We start from the raw sequence: 20,486 nt of genomic DNA on the forward strand, positions 1-20,486 counted from the left end.
GAGAAAGTGCAGTTGTTTCTAGGGGGCATTAAAGTGGCTCACACCGTCTCTGCAGCTTCCCTGCCGTCCTTAATCTAAGCTTGCCCACCTGACTCAAGAGCCGTAAGCTCAGGCAGCTCTGCCCTACTTTTCCCAGTTTGCTTCTGATATTGGGTGGATCTGCTCTGCTCTGTTCAATGTGGTTTTCTCCTTCTGTCTCTTGCTTCCCTTCTTGCTCTCCTCTTCCTGTTCTCTCCTTTCTCTTTATACAATGTCTTGACGGCAGTGATTTCCTTTCTTCTCCACATTGTTGTGCTCAGGCTTCTAGTGGGTTATTACTTTACACAGCACTCCTTCTCTAAATTGCTTTTCCTTTTAATTTTAGCACTTGGTTCTCTAGTGGTTCATGTGGAGCCTTAGATGTTTCTCCTCAGTTAGACTGTATTCTTCAGGCCAGCAGGGCCTTTTATCTCGTTGATGCGCTTGGAGCCCACGTGGAGATAGTTGTTTCTTCCTCGTGTGTGCGCCCACCCAAGGTCATCTTTATTTTATTTTTTAATTTGGTTGTCTCTATTTGTCTAGGTCAGTTATCCTCGATGATCTCTTCTTTTTACTCTACAGGTTACCTTGCAGAAGGAACGTGGCTTGAGAAACTTCATGTGAAATCCACACTGTTAACCGTGCCATCAAGATTTGTAGACTGAAAGCATTTCTTCTCTAGTTCACCTCTAAGTCAATATCAAGATACTTTCAGGTAAGGTAGTCGTTCAAAGATGACAGAATGTGAGGTGCAGTTTGAAATTAAGTAATTATTGTAGCAAGATACTAAATTATATTTGGGAAATCTGAATGCATCACACATAAACTGACTTTATAGTGTCTTAATTTTTATATTATTTTGAGTGCTAGTTTTCTTTAAGTTAAAGCAACCTTATCTTCAGATCTCTAACTTTGTAGACTTCTTTTTTCTGTTTCGTACTTGTGCATTTCAGCTTGTCTAGCGTGTGCTGGTAGTGTTCTGTGAGTGCGCTGTGTGAGTAGGCTGTGTCAGTGTGCCGTGGTAGCGCACTGCTGGTGTAGTGTGTTAGGGTTCTGTGTTAATGTAGCATGCTAGTGTAGGGCGTCGGTGGACGGCTGTAATGGTAAATTAGTGCGGTGTGTTAGTGAATATCGTTAGTATACGCATGATAGACTGTGTTAGGGTAAAATGTCCCTGTGCTCTTCGTATACAGTGTTAGTGTACTGTAAACAGTTTCGTTTACAGTGTATTAGTGTGCTGTGTCTGTGTGTAGTATAGCTTACCGCCTCAGTGCACTGCCTGAGTATATTGTGTAGTGTGTTGTGCTGGTGTGCTGTGTTAAGGCACTATCTCAGTGCACTGCATGAGAGTATTGTGTTAACACGTTGCCTTTACAATGTTCGTGCACTGTGTTAGGGTGTTGCATTTACAGAACGTGGCAGTCTACAGTATTTGTGTACTGTGCTAGTGTAGCATGTTAATAAACTGTGTTCATTACCGTGTTAGTGCACAGTCCGTGCACTCCGCTTGTGTAATGTGTTAGCATGCTTGCTGCGGTAGACTGTTTACTGAGTCCCATAACTGTATTTGAATACTATGGTAGTGTGCTGTGGTGGTGGCTCAGTTTGCTTCCCTGAATATCTGAAGTCTGTAGAAATAGGTTGAGTCAGCAGAAAATACAAATGTTTCTCTCTTTTAAGAATTGTATTGTAAAAAAAAAAGAATTGGGATTGCATTTGTTTTGGGTTAAGTCGGTAACTTGTAAAATATTAACATGGGCTACTTTATTTAAAGTCAAATTAATGTACTTTAATATTAATATTAAATAAAATAAATTGCCTCTAAAGTAAAATCTTTAAAATTTCTAAAATGAAATTTAAAAAATTTAAATTAGTGTAAAAAAGTGTTAGGTTTCATTTATGGGAAGTTGGCCTTGAACTGGCTATGTGGCAGAGGATGGCCTTAAACTTCTGATTATCCTGCCTCCAACTCCCTAGTGATGGGATTACAGGAATATGCTGCCACACTTGGACATATGCAGTATCTCTTCATGGCAGAAAGTAGTGTACAGTTCTTGCAAAGTCACCACTCTTCTATTCATATGCAAACATTTATACTTATTTTTCATTAGAGAAAGTAATACAGTAATCCTCACTATGAATACAGTTCGCATCTTGATTATATGTTTCAGAATCTACTATTAGAATAACTTTCTTAGCCTTTAAAAATTTCTTCCATCTTAGTTACTAAAGCTATTTATGTTTTTCTCTGTCTTGAGCTTATTCTATTGGATCTTTGCAGCTGGTCTTTGCTGCTTTGTGGTTCTTCTTCTTCCAGACATATTCCATCCCTCCACCTCTGGCTTTACCTCCTATCCCTAGACAGGAGAGAAAGGATAGAGAGGAGAGGAGAGAGAGAGAGAGAGAGAGATTCCCTACTCTAATTTCTTTCCTTTTATTTCTTCGAGTACGACTTTTAACAAACCACAGCCAATCTCTCTGAACGACCAGCAACTACCCAAATCACCTGTCAGGGCTTTACCATTTATACACCTTCTGAAAAGTTTCCAGAGTTCCAAACGTCATACAATCGCAGAAACTGTCTGCAGCTGGCCAAACCACGCCTCTGCTAGAGCACAAGGCAAACTATAGTCAGCTGCTGCAAGGAAGCCCCAAATCCCCACATGGGATTAAAATGAAGATATTCTTATATGTGTGTGTTTAAAAGAAACCAAAATTCCAGAATTGTCACTAGAGATCTTGCATTTAAAATTGGATTGGGATTACTATACATTGAAGGTCCTTGTTCATAAGATCATCTGTATTTTACTAAAAGTGTAGAGTATAATTCTGATACAGCTGCATTTCAACACGTATTTATTGGTCACCATCATTTGTCATTTGTCCTAGAGATGGAACAACAAAACATGCAAAATCTTATTCATACAGAACTGCAATTCTGTTGGGGATAGGATACATATAATAGACTAAAGACATAGATGTGTTACGCATTATGAAGGGAAAAAGCAAGGGGAGAGCATAAGGAAATATGGGTGGCTTTAGGTAGGAGATGGAAGGATTAAAATCTTAAGTAGCTTGTCCAGGGAGGGGCCCAAAGAGAGGAGACATTTGAGTAGAAATCTGAAGAACTGAGGGAATGAACTGTGTGTATGGTAGGAGGGAAAGCATATTCCAGAGAGAAGGAATCAGATGTCTCTTTCAGATGGTTAAGCCTATTGGGACTTATCATTAGGGAGGTATTATTGTAGACTCACTGTGGTTTCTTGTCTTGATAGAATGTCTAGCAAAGAAGTGAAGACTGCTCTAAAAAGTGCAAGAGATGCCATCAGAAACAAAGAATATAAAGAAGCTTTGAAACATTGCAAGGTAAAGCATATTGTTTCATTGGCAGTTAAATGCATTACCAATTCATGGGTTATTTTTAAGATATAATCATTTATTGTCTAATTCAGTCAAGTGGTAGCATTTGTAGAGCAGTTGGACTCCTCTCTCCTTATTAGTGGCTTCTATTGCTGCACTTGATTTTCTTTATTGCTAAGGTATCAAAGCCATATTTCTCAAAGCCAGAAGTATCATAAGCACCTTGCATTGCAGAGTACCACTGTACTTTAGCGTTGTTATTATTATTATCTTTGTATTACATTAAAAATGTGTCTGTTGTGTGTGTTGTGCTTGTAAAGGTCAGAGGACAAATTGTATTAATCAGTTCTCACCTTTAACACTGTGGGTCCTGGGGCTTGAACTCCAGTCGTTAGATCTAGTAGCAGGAACTTAGCCACTGGGCTACCTTGCCTACCCAGCATTTTTTATTATTTTAAGGTATGTTGATATTCTGATTTCTGTCTGATCAGTGAGTAGAAGAATCAAGATTCTAAAGCTTCCTCGTGTGTTGATGGGAATGTTCCGGTTAAAGAGAGAAATTGAATATACTAGAGAGACAGAGGTAGTAGAGGTGAAGTCTTTAGGGAGGCGACAGGGTGTGGTCCAGATCATGAGAGAGGCCTTTAGTTCATCTCTTTTAGCAGGAGAAAAGTTAGGTTCAGATCCATACAGGACTCTTATTTGTTGATTTGGCTGGGGGGGCGGCCAAATAGGGGAGAACATTTTTCTCTGGTGGCTTCTGTTTTTGGTGACATATGTATTGAGTTGCACTGAGGATATTTGAGACAAAAGCAGTTAGTTACTCATGGTGGGAAAAATTGTGAATAGGAATTAGAAGCAAACATTGCTCTAGTAAGTGCCCATTTGAAGTTGTGTTATTAAGGTGAAATCTGTCAGTTATGGATGGTAAGAATGAGGAAGGGAGAGAGTCAAGAATATGTGACAGAGTAGGTATGACAGTTATGGATCAACAGAGAGATGAAACAAAAGGGGCAGGAAGGATGGGGCTTCAAAAGTCAGAGTCCAGAGGCCTACAGTTGTTATAGTAAGACCATTACAGAAATTGAATTCAGTGGGTAGGCGCATCAGTTAATGGCCTCCGAGGCACCAGAACATACTCACAAGGAAAAAGATCAAAGTACTTCCTCTCGGAGTACTTTAGCCTGGAACAAACCCAGTGTTGAGTTCCTGCTTCCCTCCCTGTGTCTTCCATCTGTGTGCAATTTATGGGTCTGGGCTTGTGTGATCTGGTGCATGTGAGTCTTCGCCTGTGCCTGCTTGAGTGCTGTCTCATGAGTTTGTCCCTTGCAGAGGGCTTTTTCCCACTCTTTTATTGATGAGCATAGAAAGCATCACAGAGGGAAGGAATGGGTGACACTTTACAGAAGTCTTTAACAGTTTTGTAAGGGACTGAACTTTACTGGTCCGGAAGCACCGAGGAAAGCAAACATAGCAATGAAACCTCAACAGACTTATTAACTTATATCCATGTTGCTGACCTGGACTGCTGTTTTCAGCGAATGATTGTCATAGCACACATACAGACACACATGCATTTCTCTCTGGATCAGCGGCATGAAAGAATATGCAATTTAAGATCAAACCTGTGTATTACATGGGAAATCCAAAGCAAGTAACGTTGTTTCTTTCGTTGTACTCTTAAAGGCAGGTTAAACAAACTGGCTGAATACACGGCAGGATAGCAGTCCTAAGTCTTAAATGGTCGCAAGGTTTATTATTTACTTGTCTGTGAGGTCCAGGGAAAGTGCCAGCTGCTCTGAATGTCAGAGATATGTTCATAAAAGTGTATTGCTGATTACGACTAGCAGGCATATGCAGCCATGATGGTGCTAGCCTGAAACAAGGTGCAGACTGTCCAAGTGGAGGGTGGCGAATATGTGCAGTGAGATGAGAGGACGGCTTCCTCCAGCACTGAGGTGCCTAACTAATAATGCACGTGTGCTTATGCTTCTCAATAATAAGTTATTATTATAACTGTTATTGGGTGTGTATGTTGTATATAGGCCTGCACATGTGGAGATCAGTGGACAACCTTGTGGAATCAATTCTCTTTTCCCATCTTTATGTGAGTTTTAGAGAATTAGCTTAGTTCCTTAATCCTTGGTGACCCACTGAGCCATTTTGCTGGCCCATGTTCCTGTTATATTGGTTAGCATGGGTATCTTTCTATAGGTATTCTGCAAAAATGTGACATAAATTTCACCAAGTAGTTTATAATTTATAACGGCAAAATCCAGCTATAAATGGGAGAACAAAGTGGAAAACAAAGCCATGGCAGATGTCTCTTATCTGTAGTAACCCAGAACTGATTGAGACTAAAGAAAAACTACCGGAGAGTGTATTTGCTGTGGTTCTGTCCCTCGGAGCTTTACATCGTGGGATAAGCATTCCTTTGAGGAAGCTGGCTCCAGTTTGTGGACATACAGTATGGTACTTTTTTCTTTGTGTTCTCTCAGAATTTTTTATTTTCCCCACATTTTTTTGTATGTGATAGTTTTCTTTAAAAAATGTATCTCAGATACACAGTAATTGGTAATTGGTAGTTGACATGTAGCTTGGGTTGCTTATCAGTGCTTATCAAGTGCTCGGTGTTTGTGGCATAGGCAGAACAAGCCCCTAGCGTTAGAGTTTGACTTTGGCAGATACTGTATGAGTTTTGTAGGAGGCAGCAGCATTGGAGAGAGTTCAGCTTGTACAGTACAGTGGCGACAGATTGCTGGACGTGTGTGTAGATACACATATTAATCTTGCTTTAAGCTCTCTACTTTAGAGCAGCAAGAACTCTTATTTCTTTTTCTTTTTTAATTAATTTATTTTTTATTAATTAGAGTTTATTCACTTTGTATCTCAGCTGTAGCCCCTTCTTTTGTCCCCTCCCAATCCTGCCCACCCTCCTTCATCTCTTCCCATACCCCTCCTTAAAGCCACTGATGGGGAGGCCTTCCTCTCCTTCCCTCTGACCCTAGCCTATCAGGTCTCATCAGGACTGGCTACAATGTCCTCCTCTGTGGCCTGGTAAGGGGAGCACTCTGTCAGGGAGAGGTGATCAAAGAGCCAGCCACTGAGTTCATGTTAGAGACAGTTCCTGTTCCCATTACTAGGGAACCCACTTGGACACTGAACTGCCATAGGCTACATCTGTGCAGGGGTTCTGGGTAACTCCATGCATGGTCCTTGGTTGGTGTATCAGTCTCAGAAAAGACCCCTTTCCACAGATTTTTTGGTTCTGTTGCTCTTCTTGTGGACTCCTGTCCCATCCAGATCTTTCTATCTCCTGCTTTTTTCATAAGATTCCCTGCACTCTGCCCAAAGTTTGGCTATGAATCTCAGCATCTTCTTTGATACCCTGCTGGGTAGAATCTTTCAGAGGCCCTCCGTGGTAGGTTCCTGTCCTGTTCCCTGTTTTCTTCCTTTTCTGATGTCCATCCCAAAGAGCTCTTATTCCTGAAAGCATGATCTCTATATACCTTCGTTCTCGATGGCAGGTATATTAGTTCAACGTTCATTGCCACTGTTTATTTTGAACATGTTTGGTGTAGCTATATTAGGGTGAATTTACCTCTAACTGCCATGAAGAATCTGTCTTTAAAATGGCAAAATATTATTATGGAAAAGAAAATACTGGAGTGGGTAAAGTGATGTGTAGGCAAGAATGGGGCTGGGCATTACCATTCTTTTCTCCTCAGTATAATCATGAGGTAGGTGAGGCATTTGATGTGGGTATCAAGATCCCTCGGCACTTTACAGAAAGACACCTTCTTTTCTAAACCGTTTACAATTTTTCATTCACAGTACCTGGCTAGGTACCATTTTAAAGGGCGCTCTGTTGGTGGCAGATGCAGTGTGATTCATAACAGACTATTGTTTTGTTGTTTGTTCGGTAGTTTCCAAAATGTAATGACTTACTCTTAATTTTTTTAATCAGACAGTGTTAAAACAAGAGAAAAATAACTATAATGCCTGGGTTTTTATTGGTGTTGCTGCAGCTGAGCTAGAGCAGCCTGAGCAGGCCCAGGGTGCCTATAAGAAAGCTGCCGAACTGGAGCCAGAGCAGCTACTCGCTTGGCAGGTATGGAGACATGCTTATTTCTCAAAATGTAATTAGGGAAAGCATTTGTTTTCCATTTTTCAAAATATAAATTCCAGTGTTAAAATAAGTACTTAAATCTACCTCATGAAAAAAATAAATTTTATAAATCTGAAAGTTAGTTTCAGGTGCCAAAGATACTATTTATCACTCTTTACCTTTCTACCCAATGAGTTTTTAAATATAAACACTTTAAGTGTGAAGACTCTGTTCTACCTTCAGTTTACTTGGAAGGAAATTCCACACATACTTCATCTGTAAACTACGGTAATTTTTATATGTTAGTACATTATTTCACACAGTAAGTAAGTGTGGGGACATGAGACATTTTGCTTCCTCTTTTAGGGGCTAGCAAGTTTGTACGAGAAGTGTAATCACGTAAATGCCAAGGATGATTTACCTGCTGTTTACCAGAAGCTGTTGGATCTCTATGAAAGGTAGGGATATGTGGCAAAGGCTAGTTTCTTTACAAGCTTGAATTACAATAGAGTGATTAGAAATTATATACAAGTGTGTTAGTTAGGACTCTCTAGAGAAACAAAACTGATAGAATGAATTTACACATGTAGAAATGAATTTATTATTAGCGTGGCTCACAGGCTGTGGTCCTGCTATTCCAGCAGTGGAAAGTCCATGAATCTAATGGTGAGCTTTGATAAACTCAGGAATCCCAGAGAAGTAGGCCATACTGCCAGTGAAGAAGTGAACTTGCCAGAGTGGGGACAAGCAGACAAAGGGCAAGCGTCCTTCTTTCATGTCCTTCATGTAGCTGCCACCCCAAGATGTGGCCCAGATTTTAAGATGGGTCTTCCCACCTCGAATGATTCAGTCAAGAAAAATCCCTTCCTGCTGTACCTACCAACTTGGATTTTAGTTAATTCCAGATGTAGTCAAGTTAAAAACCAGGAACATCCATCACAGAGAGAAGGAATGTAAACATTTACTGAGAATTTACAAGCAATTATCTTCTGTAAGTTTGTCACAAAATTTCTTGTGATTGAAATAGACTGAAAGACTCCCAAGATGATTGACTCTTTTTGAAACTTTAAAATATTAAAATTTTGCATCAAGATAATGAGGTGACCTTTCCTCATCCTTTATGAAGGGCTTTCTGTGTAAAGTAGCACTGTAATTTCAAATATTTCAGGCTTTTAAGACTTTGGGTGTTCTCATATCAAATTAAGTTTTCTTTTTCTTTTTCTTTAACCTAAGTGTTGACAGGCAGAAGTGGTGTGATGTCTGTAGGAAGCTCGTGGATCTGCATCACCAGGAAAAGAAATACCTAGAGGTTGGTTAATTACTTCTGAGGTACTTTCAACAAAAGTATGATAGGAAAAAGCTTTCATTTAGCTTTAATGAAAGTTAAAAATTAAGGTAAAGTATGATATAAAAAATTTGAGAAATTAAGGTAAAGTATGATACAAAAAATTTGAGAAATTGAGAAAATTTGAAACTGTGAATTACAATTCAAATTTAGGATATCCTGACTTTTTAACTTTAAAACTGGCTGAAGTCTACTAAGTAGTGCACCCTGGAGCTTAGTGAGCCATTCGGTTACCTTTTGAATTGTGGGCCTGGGATGTTATATCTCTTATATCTTAGTGATATTTTTGAAAGAAGGGCTCTGGACATTTACCTGATTAACTTATTTTTATGTTGGAGTTCATATAGAATGGGGTATCATACTTTTGCTATTTTTACATGTTAATGGGTGAAATAATTTTGGTCTTTAGGTTTAACATTTAAGTTTATGGTAACATAACTATTTTAAATCTCCTTGTCAATAGGTGTCTCGGACGTGGTATAAATTGATAAAGACACGGCAAGAAGATGGAGCAGATAAGCAAGAGCTTCATGAGTTGTGGAGAAAATTGACACAGTTGCTGTCTGAGAATATAGAAGATCAGAATAATGAAACACAGCAGATGGTAACACCTTGTTTATTTCTCACGCTTTACATCATGAAAATTGATAACTTAATGAAGTAACACAGCAGAGGACTGTGTGTTGGGACAGTGAGCGCTGTGTATGCTCAGTTTTAAATTCATAGAGGTTCTTTCTTGCTGATAAAAAGAGAAACTTTTCCCTACAGTCTCTGGAATGTGAAGGGGTGCACTTGGGTCTTAGAACATTAGACTTTCAGATACTGTGTTCATAAGAATCCATAATATGTCATTAACTTAGCTACTGTAGAAAGGAAACTATGTACAAACTGACTTTCATCAAACTGCTAGAACTTCTAGAAGTTGTACTTTTTAGGTGTAATTCATATACTTGTTATATAAGTAACTTAATTTTTATTATGATAAATGCCTTCTCAGTGTACACTTCTTAAATTGAGTGCAGTTTAAAATCTTAACAGTTCCAGACTGTACACAATGGAAACTCTGTGTATGTTCACTCGATCACTCGTCAGTTCGTTCTTTTGTTTAGAGATAGTATGGAGGATGTATTGTGTGCCAGGCCGTCCCCAAAGGGTTGAGAGTGTGAGAATGCGATGTGTCTCTGTTAGTCACGTTTTGTCACCCAGTGAGATGCCTGAGGGAACCAGCTAGCGAGGAGGGTTTACCGTGCCTCACACTGTAGAGGTTTCAGGGGGGCTGACTGCTCCCTGCTGCCTTGTGTGTGGGGCAAGGCAGGCATCGTGGTGGGAAGTCCACGAAGCTGCTCCTTTTGTCGGGGCTGGGAGGGAAAGAGCCGAAGGAAAGGCCAGGGCCCAGTACCCCTCCAGGGCCACCTCCCTCCCTGTCACCACCTTACTTCCTGAAGCTTCTACCACCCACCAAGAGCCCTACAGGCTGTGACCAAACCCTCAACACATGCCTTCCAAGGATATTTAGATCCAAATTATAAGCTGTAGTCATAATGACTTAGCTGTGTGCATCAGTTGTGGAAGAAACTTAGGAGTCACCAAATTGGGTGGCTCATCAGTTTTTTAAATCTCTATCTACAGAATAGCCTGACTAATTTTTAAAATAGTGTATGTTAACAGTATCAAACTTACACCTAAATTATTAAATATATTTTTTACTTACTTATACTTCATGGACAATAACTCATTAAAAAAAAAGTAGTATCGGACTTTGCCCAGCCTAGCCCCAAACTCTTGAGCATACGTGTTTCTCTGTGTCTTCATTTCTCTTCCCTTCTCCATTGTATCATTGCCCTCCTCTTTTCCCCATGTCGCCCTCCTTCATCTTCTCCTTCCTCCTCTCTTCCTTTTTCATTCTTCTTTCCTTTTTGCCCTCTCTGTTTCTCCGTTTTTGTTTTTGTTTTTCTGTGCTGGCAGCTGAATCTAGTGACTTGCACAACATTCTCGGGCCATACTGAACACTGAGCTATTCCCAGTCTCCATTTAACATACACATGTGTACACACACACGTACACGTTCATGGATGCACACACAGAGATACATGCACATATACACACATGTATTCACACAGACACAATGCACACATGCATAGACACATACTCCCCCACATACATACACAGGCACATACACGTACTCACACATACACACATGCATGCACACTCACACATATACACACAGACAGTCCCCACACAGATATGCACATACGCACACATGTATTCACAAGCACATACACCTGCAAACACTCAGACACATGCACACACAGTACACCCTTATACACACTCACGTTCATACATGCACACACATACACAAATGCACATAAGCATCCATACCCATGCACACACACATATACACATGCTCACACATGTACATGCACACACCCACGTAGACAGTCACATACACGCCCACACATACACACCCATGCCCACACATATGCACACTCAAACACACATGCACACACACATACTAGCACACATGCATGCACACATCCATACATATGTACGCTCATGTACATACACACACTCACATACATCATGTACGCACTCACACATACACACGTTTTGTTGTTTGCTCTGTTTTCTTTTTGGCTTTGAGACAGGGTCTCATGACATCCCAGGCTGGACTGGAGTTCTTGATCCTCCTGCCTCAAGTCTCCTGCAAACTAAGGGTTATGGAAGTGTATCACAACACCTGACGATTTTAATAAACATGTATTAACCATGCGTATTTATGGCATTCAGTGATCATATTCACTTCTTTCTTCACTTTCTCCTCGCCTCCTGTACTTTTCTTAGCTAATTTACTCAAAAAAAATTAAATATAATTGCAACATTTCGCTCCTTTTTCTGTCTGTCCTCCAACTCGTCCATCACATCCCTACCCCTGGCTTCCGTGTTGGTTGCCTGTGGATGACTTCAGGGCTGACCATTTGGTATTAAATGACCAGTGAGGAGACACCTCCCTGGGGAATACTCCTCTTGCTGTCCGCACTCCCTAGTCTCCTGTGGTTGTTTGTTTAGGGGTGGGGACCCATGCGTTTCTCCTTCCATCAACCTATCTCTTAATGTTTTCCTTGCTCAGGTCTGTATTGAGTTATAGTTGTGCTTCCCTGCAGTTGCTGTAAGACACAGTTTGCTAGCAGATTCCCTCATCCTCTGGCTTTTACAGTCTTTCTGTCCCCACTTCTCTGTGAGTCTTGGATGCGGGAGTTGTGTTAAAGCTGTATCTATTTAGGCCATGACCTAAATTGTTCTCTGCATTTTGACCAGTTGTGGTTTTTCTATAATGCGCTCTGTTGCAAAGAGAAGCTTCCTCAGTGAGGTAGGTGCTACACATATTCGTATGTAGTGGACCGTGCTGGTTTAGTGATGTGGTTCTCCTCTAAGGCCCGTGACTTCACGAGCCTTCAGTAGCTGGCTAGGTTTCCAGAACTAGGTGTGATTTTCCTCCTGTTGAGCAAGCCTTAAGTCCAACTGGACAGTTGCTGGTTATCACCGAGATAGGAGTGCCACCACTGCGTCTTTAGGATCTCTTGTCAGGCTTCACTGTTGTGCTTGATAGGCTTCAGTAGTTGGGTAGGACTATTGGCTGGTCCTCTTCCTTTGGCAGCTGCTGGGCTGTGGAAGTTCAGGGGCGATGCTTTCAGATCCAGCTCCCATCTTCCCAGTCCTGTGTCCGAACGGCACGGTATCTTCACCATCAGGGACTTACCTTAGGCCTCTGGGAGGCAACCAAGGACAAGAGCAATAGCCAGTGTTGCCACCCTGAAAGGGAGTTTATCATGCTTGATATTGTGTTTTAATTAGGTAGTGTGTGGCTCTTGAGGGGAGCATTGCCAGCCCAAGTGGTTTAACCTCATTTAAACCATATATGTTTATAAATTTTTATGTACTGTGTGTAATTTTTGATAAATTTAAAGAAATTAATTCTTTATTTTTTTCTCCTCCTTCCCTCGCCTGTATTTCCCTCCCTTCCCACTCCTTAATTAAAGCCCCTGCCCTGTTTTTCACCCTTCACATTATCTGTATTCTGCCATTCTTCCTTTTAGTGCTCCTTTTCTTAGTCCTTAATAACATACTTTTAAGAATTCATTTCTAGGTGTTAAACAAATAAAAAGATAAGAGATGAAGTTTAAATAATGGTTGTTCAGAAAAAATTGTCACTTATTTTTCCATTTGTAATACTTTATTATTTGAAAAACTTAATTATGGTACATTAAGTTAAGTTTCCTTTACTGTGAGATCATTATCCTTACTAACCCTTATTAGAAAAGTGAGATTTTCCTTATTTTTACAATCTTTATCTTTCTAATTTCCAGAGAGATGTTGAGGTGACGAGATAGGGGTTGGTTGTGATGACTGTTTCCGTCAGCTTGAGTGAATCAGCATCCGCACATCTCCGGTGTGACTGTGCATGCTTGCTGGTAAAGAGTAACTGGGGTGGTTGCCCTGGGAGACCTCCCTGTATGTGAGTGGCACCATCCCAGGGGCTGGCCTCTTCGACCAAATCAAAAGGGAAAAGAATGTTAGCCTCCCCCTCCTCGTCACATCCTGGGCTGCTCAAATGTGAGCACACAGCTTCATGCTCCTGCCATGACAGTTACGAACTGTGCTTTCTGCCATGGTGGACTGTCCCACCAACTGTGAGCCATAATGAATCTTCATCTCTGGTCACAGCAGTGAGACAGTGACTAGTATAGTGGATTTTATCAAGTCGTGAATGTACCCTTGCAAATGTACAACTTATATAATGAAATGGAGGGTGTAAAGTGCTTGCCTTCCATTCTGCTTTCGGTTCTTGGGCAAGATATATAAAAGGTCTCTTTCAGGATTTTTTTCAAAATCAGTTATACTTGTACTGTATCTGTTTTGTTTGGTTTTTGTCAAAAGTATAACCCAACTTTATAGTTTTTCTTAAAGAATAAAGATTTCCTACTCTAAGAATGTGCTTGTGATACTATGGAACCATATAAGATAATGCCCTGGCCACTTTGTAGCAGTCAGCAGGGATGGAAAATGCTTTATTAAGCTAATGTTTTAGATTTATAGTTGTCGCTTACTAGTTCAGTATATGGTCTGCTGGTCAGTTGGAATTAGATGTATTTTAAAGCTTACATACACATTTTTTTTAAAGCTCATTCAAATTGTCAGGACCACACAGATTGTGGTGGCTCAGTCTGTAATCTCTGCAGTTGGGAGGCTAAAGCAGGAGGATTTCTACAAGTTCAAGGCTGGCTTGGAGGACAGAGTGAGGCCCTTGCCTTAAAAAACTGACTGAACAAACACACAAAGAAGTAAACAAAGAAAAGAATCATGAGGGTCAAACATATAAGTTGAAGGCTAAGCTTTTATAAAGTAGTTTTAGTACACTCCAGAAGGTGTCACTTTTTTTCATTAAGTGTCTACATAATAGCTTTTGATTTGTTTCAGCTTTTAACTGCCTTTGAGAATGCACTGGACTTAGCAGAGAGTATTCCCAGTGAAGATCACCAAGCACTTTACAGGCATTTCATTGAGTGCTTATCTAAAGTAAGTGAATTTATTTATTTCTAGTTATGAAAATGTCTGTCAGTATGTTCCACTGCTAATGGAATTCACTTTATTATGCTCTTGTATTTTCAAGATTCCTCACGAGACAACTAGGTTGAAGAAGGCCTGTGAAGAAATGATAACTATCTATCCTACCGCACAGTATCCACTAGAAGTGATTTGTTTGTACTTAATTGAGTCAGGTAATTTTTTTTATGTTGCTTCCTAGAGGTGTGTAATTATAAGAATGATATTGCAAATAATCAAGTACTGCTTTAGTGATTACTATGTATAAAATATATTAGTGTTTCTGGACATAAAAGAAATACAGTTACATAGTGTTGCTATATCCAGATTGTGTGAGAAGTAGATGAGTCAGGGCTTATGGGATGTAAAAGTACTAGTTCATCAGTGATGTCCTTTTGACGGGGGGACTTGAGAGATGTCTTGCATTTTCTCTGATGATAGGTGCAGCAGGTGTGACAAGAAGTTCAGTTGGCAGCTATAGAGTTGTGGTACTAGATTCGCCTTCCTCCCTTTTAACCAGAATAGGAAAATAGAGTTGTCTGATAGAGCAGGAGGAATAACTGAGCTTGCTCGGCTGAGTAGGTTGGATTATGTTCTATCTGTCTTGAGTGCAGTGGAAAGGATTTGTGGGAACACTGAGCTTCACGGTGTTGATGTGAATGCCGTAGTGCTTGTTAACAGCTGGGTTGTCAGGAGCAGTTTATCTGAAGCCGTGTAAACTTGTGATCTACTCTGATATTCATGCAGATTGACGCTGAGATTTTTCATGTTGGCCTCTTGTCAGTGTTAATGCTGAAAAGGATGCTTTATGATACCTGGAGTGCACTCCTGTACACGCTTTTATTCACTCAAGATAAGTTCACAGAAATCACTGATAAACTGAACTGGACCTAGCACCTGCAGTAGGTGGTGACAGGATTATTGCAGAACTTTCCTAGCGCAGTGAATCTTTATCACTTGGTTGCAAAATCTTTAACTACATGGAACGTTTTATCTGAATGGCTCACGTCTGTCATAGTTGAACAATGTGGTTGTGTTCTGGAAATAACCAGAACACAGGCTGCAATCGCACCTATGTTGATTCTGCTCGTTGCAACACTCCTTTATCACTCCTTAAAGTTTTCCGCTCTGTATGAAGACAATTGTTCTTCCTTTTAGTCTTGGAATTTCCACTGACAAGTAAGAAGATCTTTTTCTTGTTTTCAAGCATAACTATCTTGAAGAAGCACCAAAGTATCAGAATGAATTACTTTATGAGGTACAGGAGCTTAAACTAAGATTAAGTTAGAATGGACAGCAGTAGACTAGAGTGTTAGACCAAGAGATGCCAAGAAGGAATAACTGACCTTGGAATATCATGGCGGTAAGAGGAAGAAACGCATGAATGGAAAAAATGTATAGAACTTCTTAAAGGGAAGGGCAGAATTATTTCCAAAGTTTAGTTTAGTTTAGTTTCAAAGTTTAGCCCAATATAGAAAAAAAAAAAAAAAACCAACTAAAAACAACAAATATGGTTTATGTGAAAAGTATGTTATTTGAAAGGAGCTTTTAAAGTAGTCAGGGCCCATCAATTGTTTGTAAATAGGAAATCTGCAAACTAAAGCTAAGCTGTTTTCAAGCTTCATGTAACAGAGTCGAATAACTTTTCTAGTTGCAGTTTGTTAAAAGGTACTTTTTGTGTTTATGTGCTAAAAGACTGTTTTCATTTATTTTTGCCTTGTAGCTGAAATATAAGAGGACAGAGAGGCTCTTGGCTCTTTAAATTCAAGCCGAAAACAGCTTCATTAAGGTTATTTATGATTTTGTGTTTGGGGCCCAGGGAGACAACCCAGGGTAGGGCACTTGCTTAGCATGAGTGAGCAAAGATCTGGGCTATGAAAAAAACAAGAGGTTTGATGTCTTAGAAATATTTGAAAATCCAGGTGATGAACATAGAAAAATGAGTGCCATCATGCTGTATTTTTTTCTTACTCCAAAGCTAGGTTTATTTAAAAGTGACAAATTATAGTGTTCCTCAGTTTCTTTTGTATGTCAGAAATGATTATAAAAACAAAACCAAACCTTTTATAATTTAGGAAACTGAATGCCATAAAGCTATTTTTTTTCCATCAGTTTTATCCTTGGAGTTTTAATATTTATCAAACTTCGAGTTGTCCTGCCTTTTTGAGAAGTAAACATAATATTGTTTAACTGTTTTTAATAATTGTTTACTTGTTTTTTATTCTCTTTAGAGATTATAATTACACCATTTCCCCCTTTCCTTTCCTCTCTCCACATCCTCCCGTGTGGCCCTCTTTGCTCTCTTTCCAATTCCTGTCCCTTTTTGCATTACTTGCTGTAGTGCAACGTAATGTAATGATACGATTCTGCTTTTAGACTATGCTGTGGAGTGTCTCAAAGGCCCTCCTGGCCAAACATGGGGGGAGTGTTACCTGGCCCCGCCCAGTTCTTAAGACAGAGTCTCTTCTATTCTAGGCTGGCCTTGAACTCTGCATGTAGTTGAGGGTGGCCTTGAACTCCTGAACCTCTCTGATCTCTTTGTCGCAACTGCCAAAGTTACAGGCCTGTGCCAAATGTCTTTTGTTTTTGCAATTGTTCTTCAAGATATTAGCAAAGGGAATATATTAGAAAGGTCCCTTATTTTGAAAGCTGCTCCTGTTTATCTTGGCCTTTGGAAGATACCTGTCCATGCTGTGTTTACCCATGTGTAATTTGGGTGCTGTTATCTGTGGATCATCTTTGGAGACATTCATAACTATCTTTTTCTTTTGTCATTCTAGATATGTTTGTGATAAAGGTGGTTTGTGCTATAAAAAGTAGCATGTCATGAATTATGTTTTCAAAGGCTCATTTAATAAATGCTTACCGTGCATGCTATACCTTCTATCAGTCTCTCCTCTCTAGAAGGTTTCATTTAGTTACAAAGACAGCAAAGGCACTGTATGTCTGTTAGACTAACACTTTGGATAACATATGGTCTTAGCAAATGTGTGGTTCTACTGGTCTGGACAAGTAGCATCGGTATTACCCGAAAATTCGTCGGAAATGCAAACTCTAAAATCTTGCATCACAAATACTGAACTAGATGCTGATTTCCTCTGGTGAGCAAATCAGATCCTTCAGTTGTCCTGATATGAGTGGAGATGTGTCATCGTGGACACACCCTGTGTAGACGTGGGAAGACCTTGTGTAGACATAGGAAGACTGCAGCTTTCGAAGGACGATATGAGGTTGTGGAACCAACTGGAATCCAAATTCCAATTCGTAGAGACAACGGTGAAATGGTTTTGACAGAAGTAAAGTCATGTCTGGAAGCATCATAACTAACCAAAGTGATATTTTTTCCAGTTAATTTCATATTTTACCATACGGTGCTGAAATTTTAATTTTTTAGCTAGTATGACTTTGTTTATTTTGGATGCTCATTTGGAGTTCTAAATCAGTATATACCATTAATTACAAATTATTCATTGGTATGCATCTGATATACATTATATTGAAATATGAGCATTGTGCTAATAATTTAGTTTAATATTGGATTCAGACAATGATTCCATATGTGGCTTGAGGATACATATTTTACCATAGATGTTAAAACAACAGGGCTTTAAGATATTAATTATATTTATTTCCTCCCCGTGCTTATTCTTTCAAGTTGTCTGTCTTAGTTACTTCTTAAGAACTTGCCTGTGTGGTTAAACAATTTATTAAAGTGTTGAATGCTCCTCGTTAATTATAAAAACAAGTCATATTTTTCATTTTTTATATGAATTTCTAGAAATTGGAACATTTAATTTCTTTGAGGTTGGAGAAAATTTACTAAAAGAAGTTAAGATTATTGCCACATTAGATAATTAATGCATAAGCACAATTATTATATTGTGCTTATATAAGCAAAAACAGTTTGGTGAAAAATGTGTGCAGTGTATTGCTGAACTTATAAACCTAAGACTGTGACTAAGTTTTCACTCAGTTTCCTGAATCGAGTGCAGCATCTTTTGAAAGTAGGATGCTGGAGAAGTCCACCAGCGTCAGCTGCTGTCCCTCAAGCTGTAAATTATGGCCCTCAGGGAACCAGTAAGATACTAAAGATAATATGGCTGAATAGGTAACACTGCTGAGAGTTGAATAGGAAAAGGAAACGTGGCAGCACAAGGACTTGTAGCAACAGGTTTCTTTGACAGCCCATGGACTTGTAGGGACAGGTTTTTCCTTTGAAACCTTTGAGCATGAATTCAGTTTTAGTACGTATTTAAGGTGGTTTTACTTCTAGTATCCAAATGTGTTAATGAGGTATTAATATCTTCTTTATTTGCTGCTTTATTTAAGTTTTTAGTTCTTTCAACAGGGTTTGGTAAAGTATGTATAAAGCATCTTTTGAGATTTATGCATATAGATTTTGGTAGTTAAAAATTTGGTGTATTTTTACATATATATGCATGCTCATAACAGTTTTTATTATTATTATTACTCTTTTTTTTCATTTTAGGGAGTCTGATAGATGAAGGACAGCAATATTGTTGTAAGCTAGTGGAAATGAATCCAAAAAGCGGTCCAGGCCTCATTGGCTTAGGTGTTAAAGCTTTACAAAACAAGAAGTATGAAGATGCCGTTAATCACCTAACCGAAGGTAATGAATGTACAGCATCTAGCATTTGGTATGGCAGTGGGGACTCAGTCCACAGGGACCAATGTTTTTGCCTCCTGTAAGAAGATAAGCTAACAGGAAAATGTAAACATCTACTCTGGAGTCTGCTTATTAGATTTGAATTTCAACTCTTCAACTCAAGACTGCGGAAAATTTGACTTTATGTGTCCCAGTGATTTCCTTTGTACTGTAGAAAAACTTTGAGGAAGCCTTAGAAATAGAGAGGCTTAGCTTAGTCATTGTAGGTGTGGTGTTTTTGGATAAACTTCTGTTCAAGCTTCAGAATGACAGTGAGGAAAGTAGATGAAATGTGTGTGTGGTGGCGGAATGTTTAGATCAGGGAAGGTGTTTGTGCAGGAGCGCAGCTGAGGAGAAAATTGTTGTTCAGGGTCGTTCAGTAAGCCTTGAGGATGGAGTCTGGGCATGGGAAGGGACAGGAAGTAACTGTTAAACACTGTTAAAAAACTTATACTGCCCCCTGAGGTCAGCAGTTACCCATGGGAGCTCTAAGCAGTAAAATCTTATGTTCTGATTTGCGGTTTTAGAATTATTGTGACAGGGTGTGGCTGGCAAGGTAGATCAGTCAGTAAGGGCTGTGAACGCTGAGGATCTGAATTTGATTCCTGGAACCCATGGTATGTGTAATACTTCATCCTTCTAGGCCTGAAAGAAAGCCCTCTCTGCATAACTGCCTGGTGTCATCTAGCGGAAGCCCAAGTCAAAATGCACAGACCCAGGGAAGCCATTCTTTCTTGCAATCAAGGTATTCTTGATATACTTTGTGTTTGTATGTAAGGGAGAACAATACTGTTTGTTTTTGTCTAACTTGAGAAACTATTTTAGAAATGATGGAATTTTTTTATTCTAAATTTGTAGTTGATTTAAATTGAACTGGGGAAGATAAATACATGCCAAATCTGTGTGGCGTTTGCTAGTATATTTATCTTTAAGGTGGGGGCTTAGGATGTTCTGCCTTTCCAACAAGGAACTTCCTGGTATGTTAGGACCTTTATGAATTCTTAATGTCATAGATCTAGATGAGAGAAAATTCTTTGTTCTCGACCAGCTAGACTTCTGTATTTGACAGTCCATTCTAATTCAGCATCTTTCCCCTTCCAGGTCCTTAGATAGTCTGTTTTAGTTCAGCTTCTTTCCCCTCCCAGTGTCCTTAATTTTCCAGATGCAGAGGGCTAGTAGCCATTGTTGTTCTTAAGCATCTTCAATTGTGTTACATACCATGTGAAGATAGAGGTCTTAAATTCATGTGTTTGCTTTTAAATTCAGATCTTTCTAGAAGAATTTGAGAGTTTATTTGCATATGAATTGTTTATTTCTTTCTATATAATTATATATAATATATATTAGGAATTTTGCTCACTATATGTATGTTATGTTATTCTTTTTAA

The 20,486-nt window shown here is 39.3% G+C and overlaps 1 protein-coding gene across 2 annotated transcripts in view; it reads left to right on the forward strand.

Annotated features, from left to right (window-relative positions):
* Window positions 1–20,486, forward strand: part of Skic3 (SKI3 subunit of superkiller complex) — an 88,408-nt gene that overhangs the window by 6,894 nt on the left and 61,028 nt on the right. For both annotated transcript variants that reach the window (XM_055604000.1, XM_055604001.1), the window contains exons 3-12: window positions 601–733; window positions 3,294–3,384; window positions 7,346–7,489; window positions 7,853–7,944; window positions 8,720–8,795; window positions 9,295–9,435; window positions 14,307–14,405; window positions 14,500–14,608; window positions 18,922–19,062; window positions 19,742–19,843. In XM_055604000.1, the coding sequence (XP_055459975.1) occupies window positions 3,295–3,384; window positions 7,346–7,489; window positions 7,853–7,944; window positions 8,720–8,795; window positions 9,295–9,435; window positions 14,307–14,405; window positions 14,500–14,608; window positions 18,922–19,062; window positions 19,742–19,843 (994 nt within the window). In that variant the 5' untranslated portion in view covers window positions 601–733; window position 3,294. The remainder of the gene's footprint in view (window positions 1–600; window positions 734–3,293; window positions 3,385–7,345; window positions 7,490–7,852; window positions 7,945–8,719; window positions 8,796–9,294; window positions 9,436–14,306; window positions 14,406–14,499; window positions 14,609–18,921; window positions 19,063–19,741; window positions 19,844–20,486) is intronic.

This window comes from Psammomys obesus, unplaced genomic scaffold, assembly GCF_907164565.1.
Source record: "Psammomys obesus unplaced genomic scaffold, mPsaObe1.curated_primary_1811, whole genome shotgun sequence".
Lineage (NCBI taxonomy): Eukaryota > Metazoa > Chordata > Mammalia > Rodentia > Muridae > Psammomys > Psammomys obesus.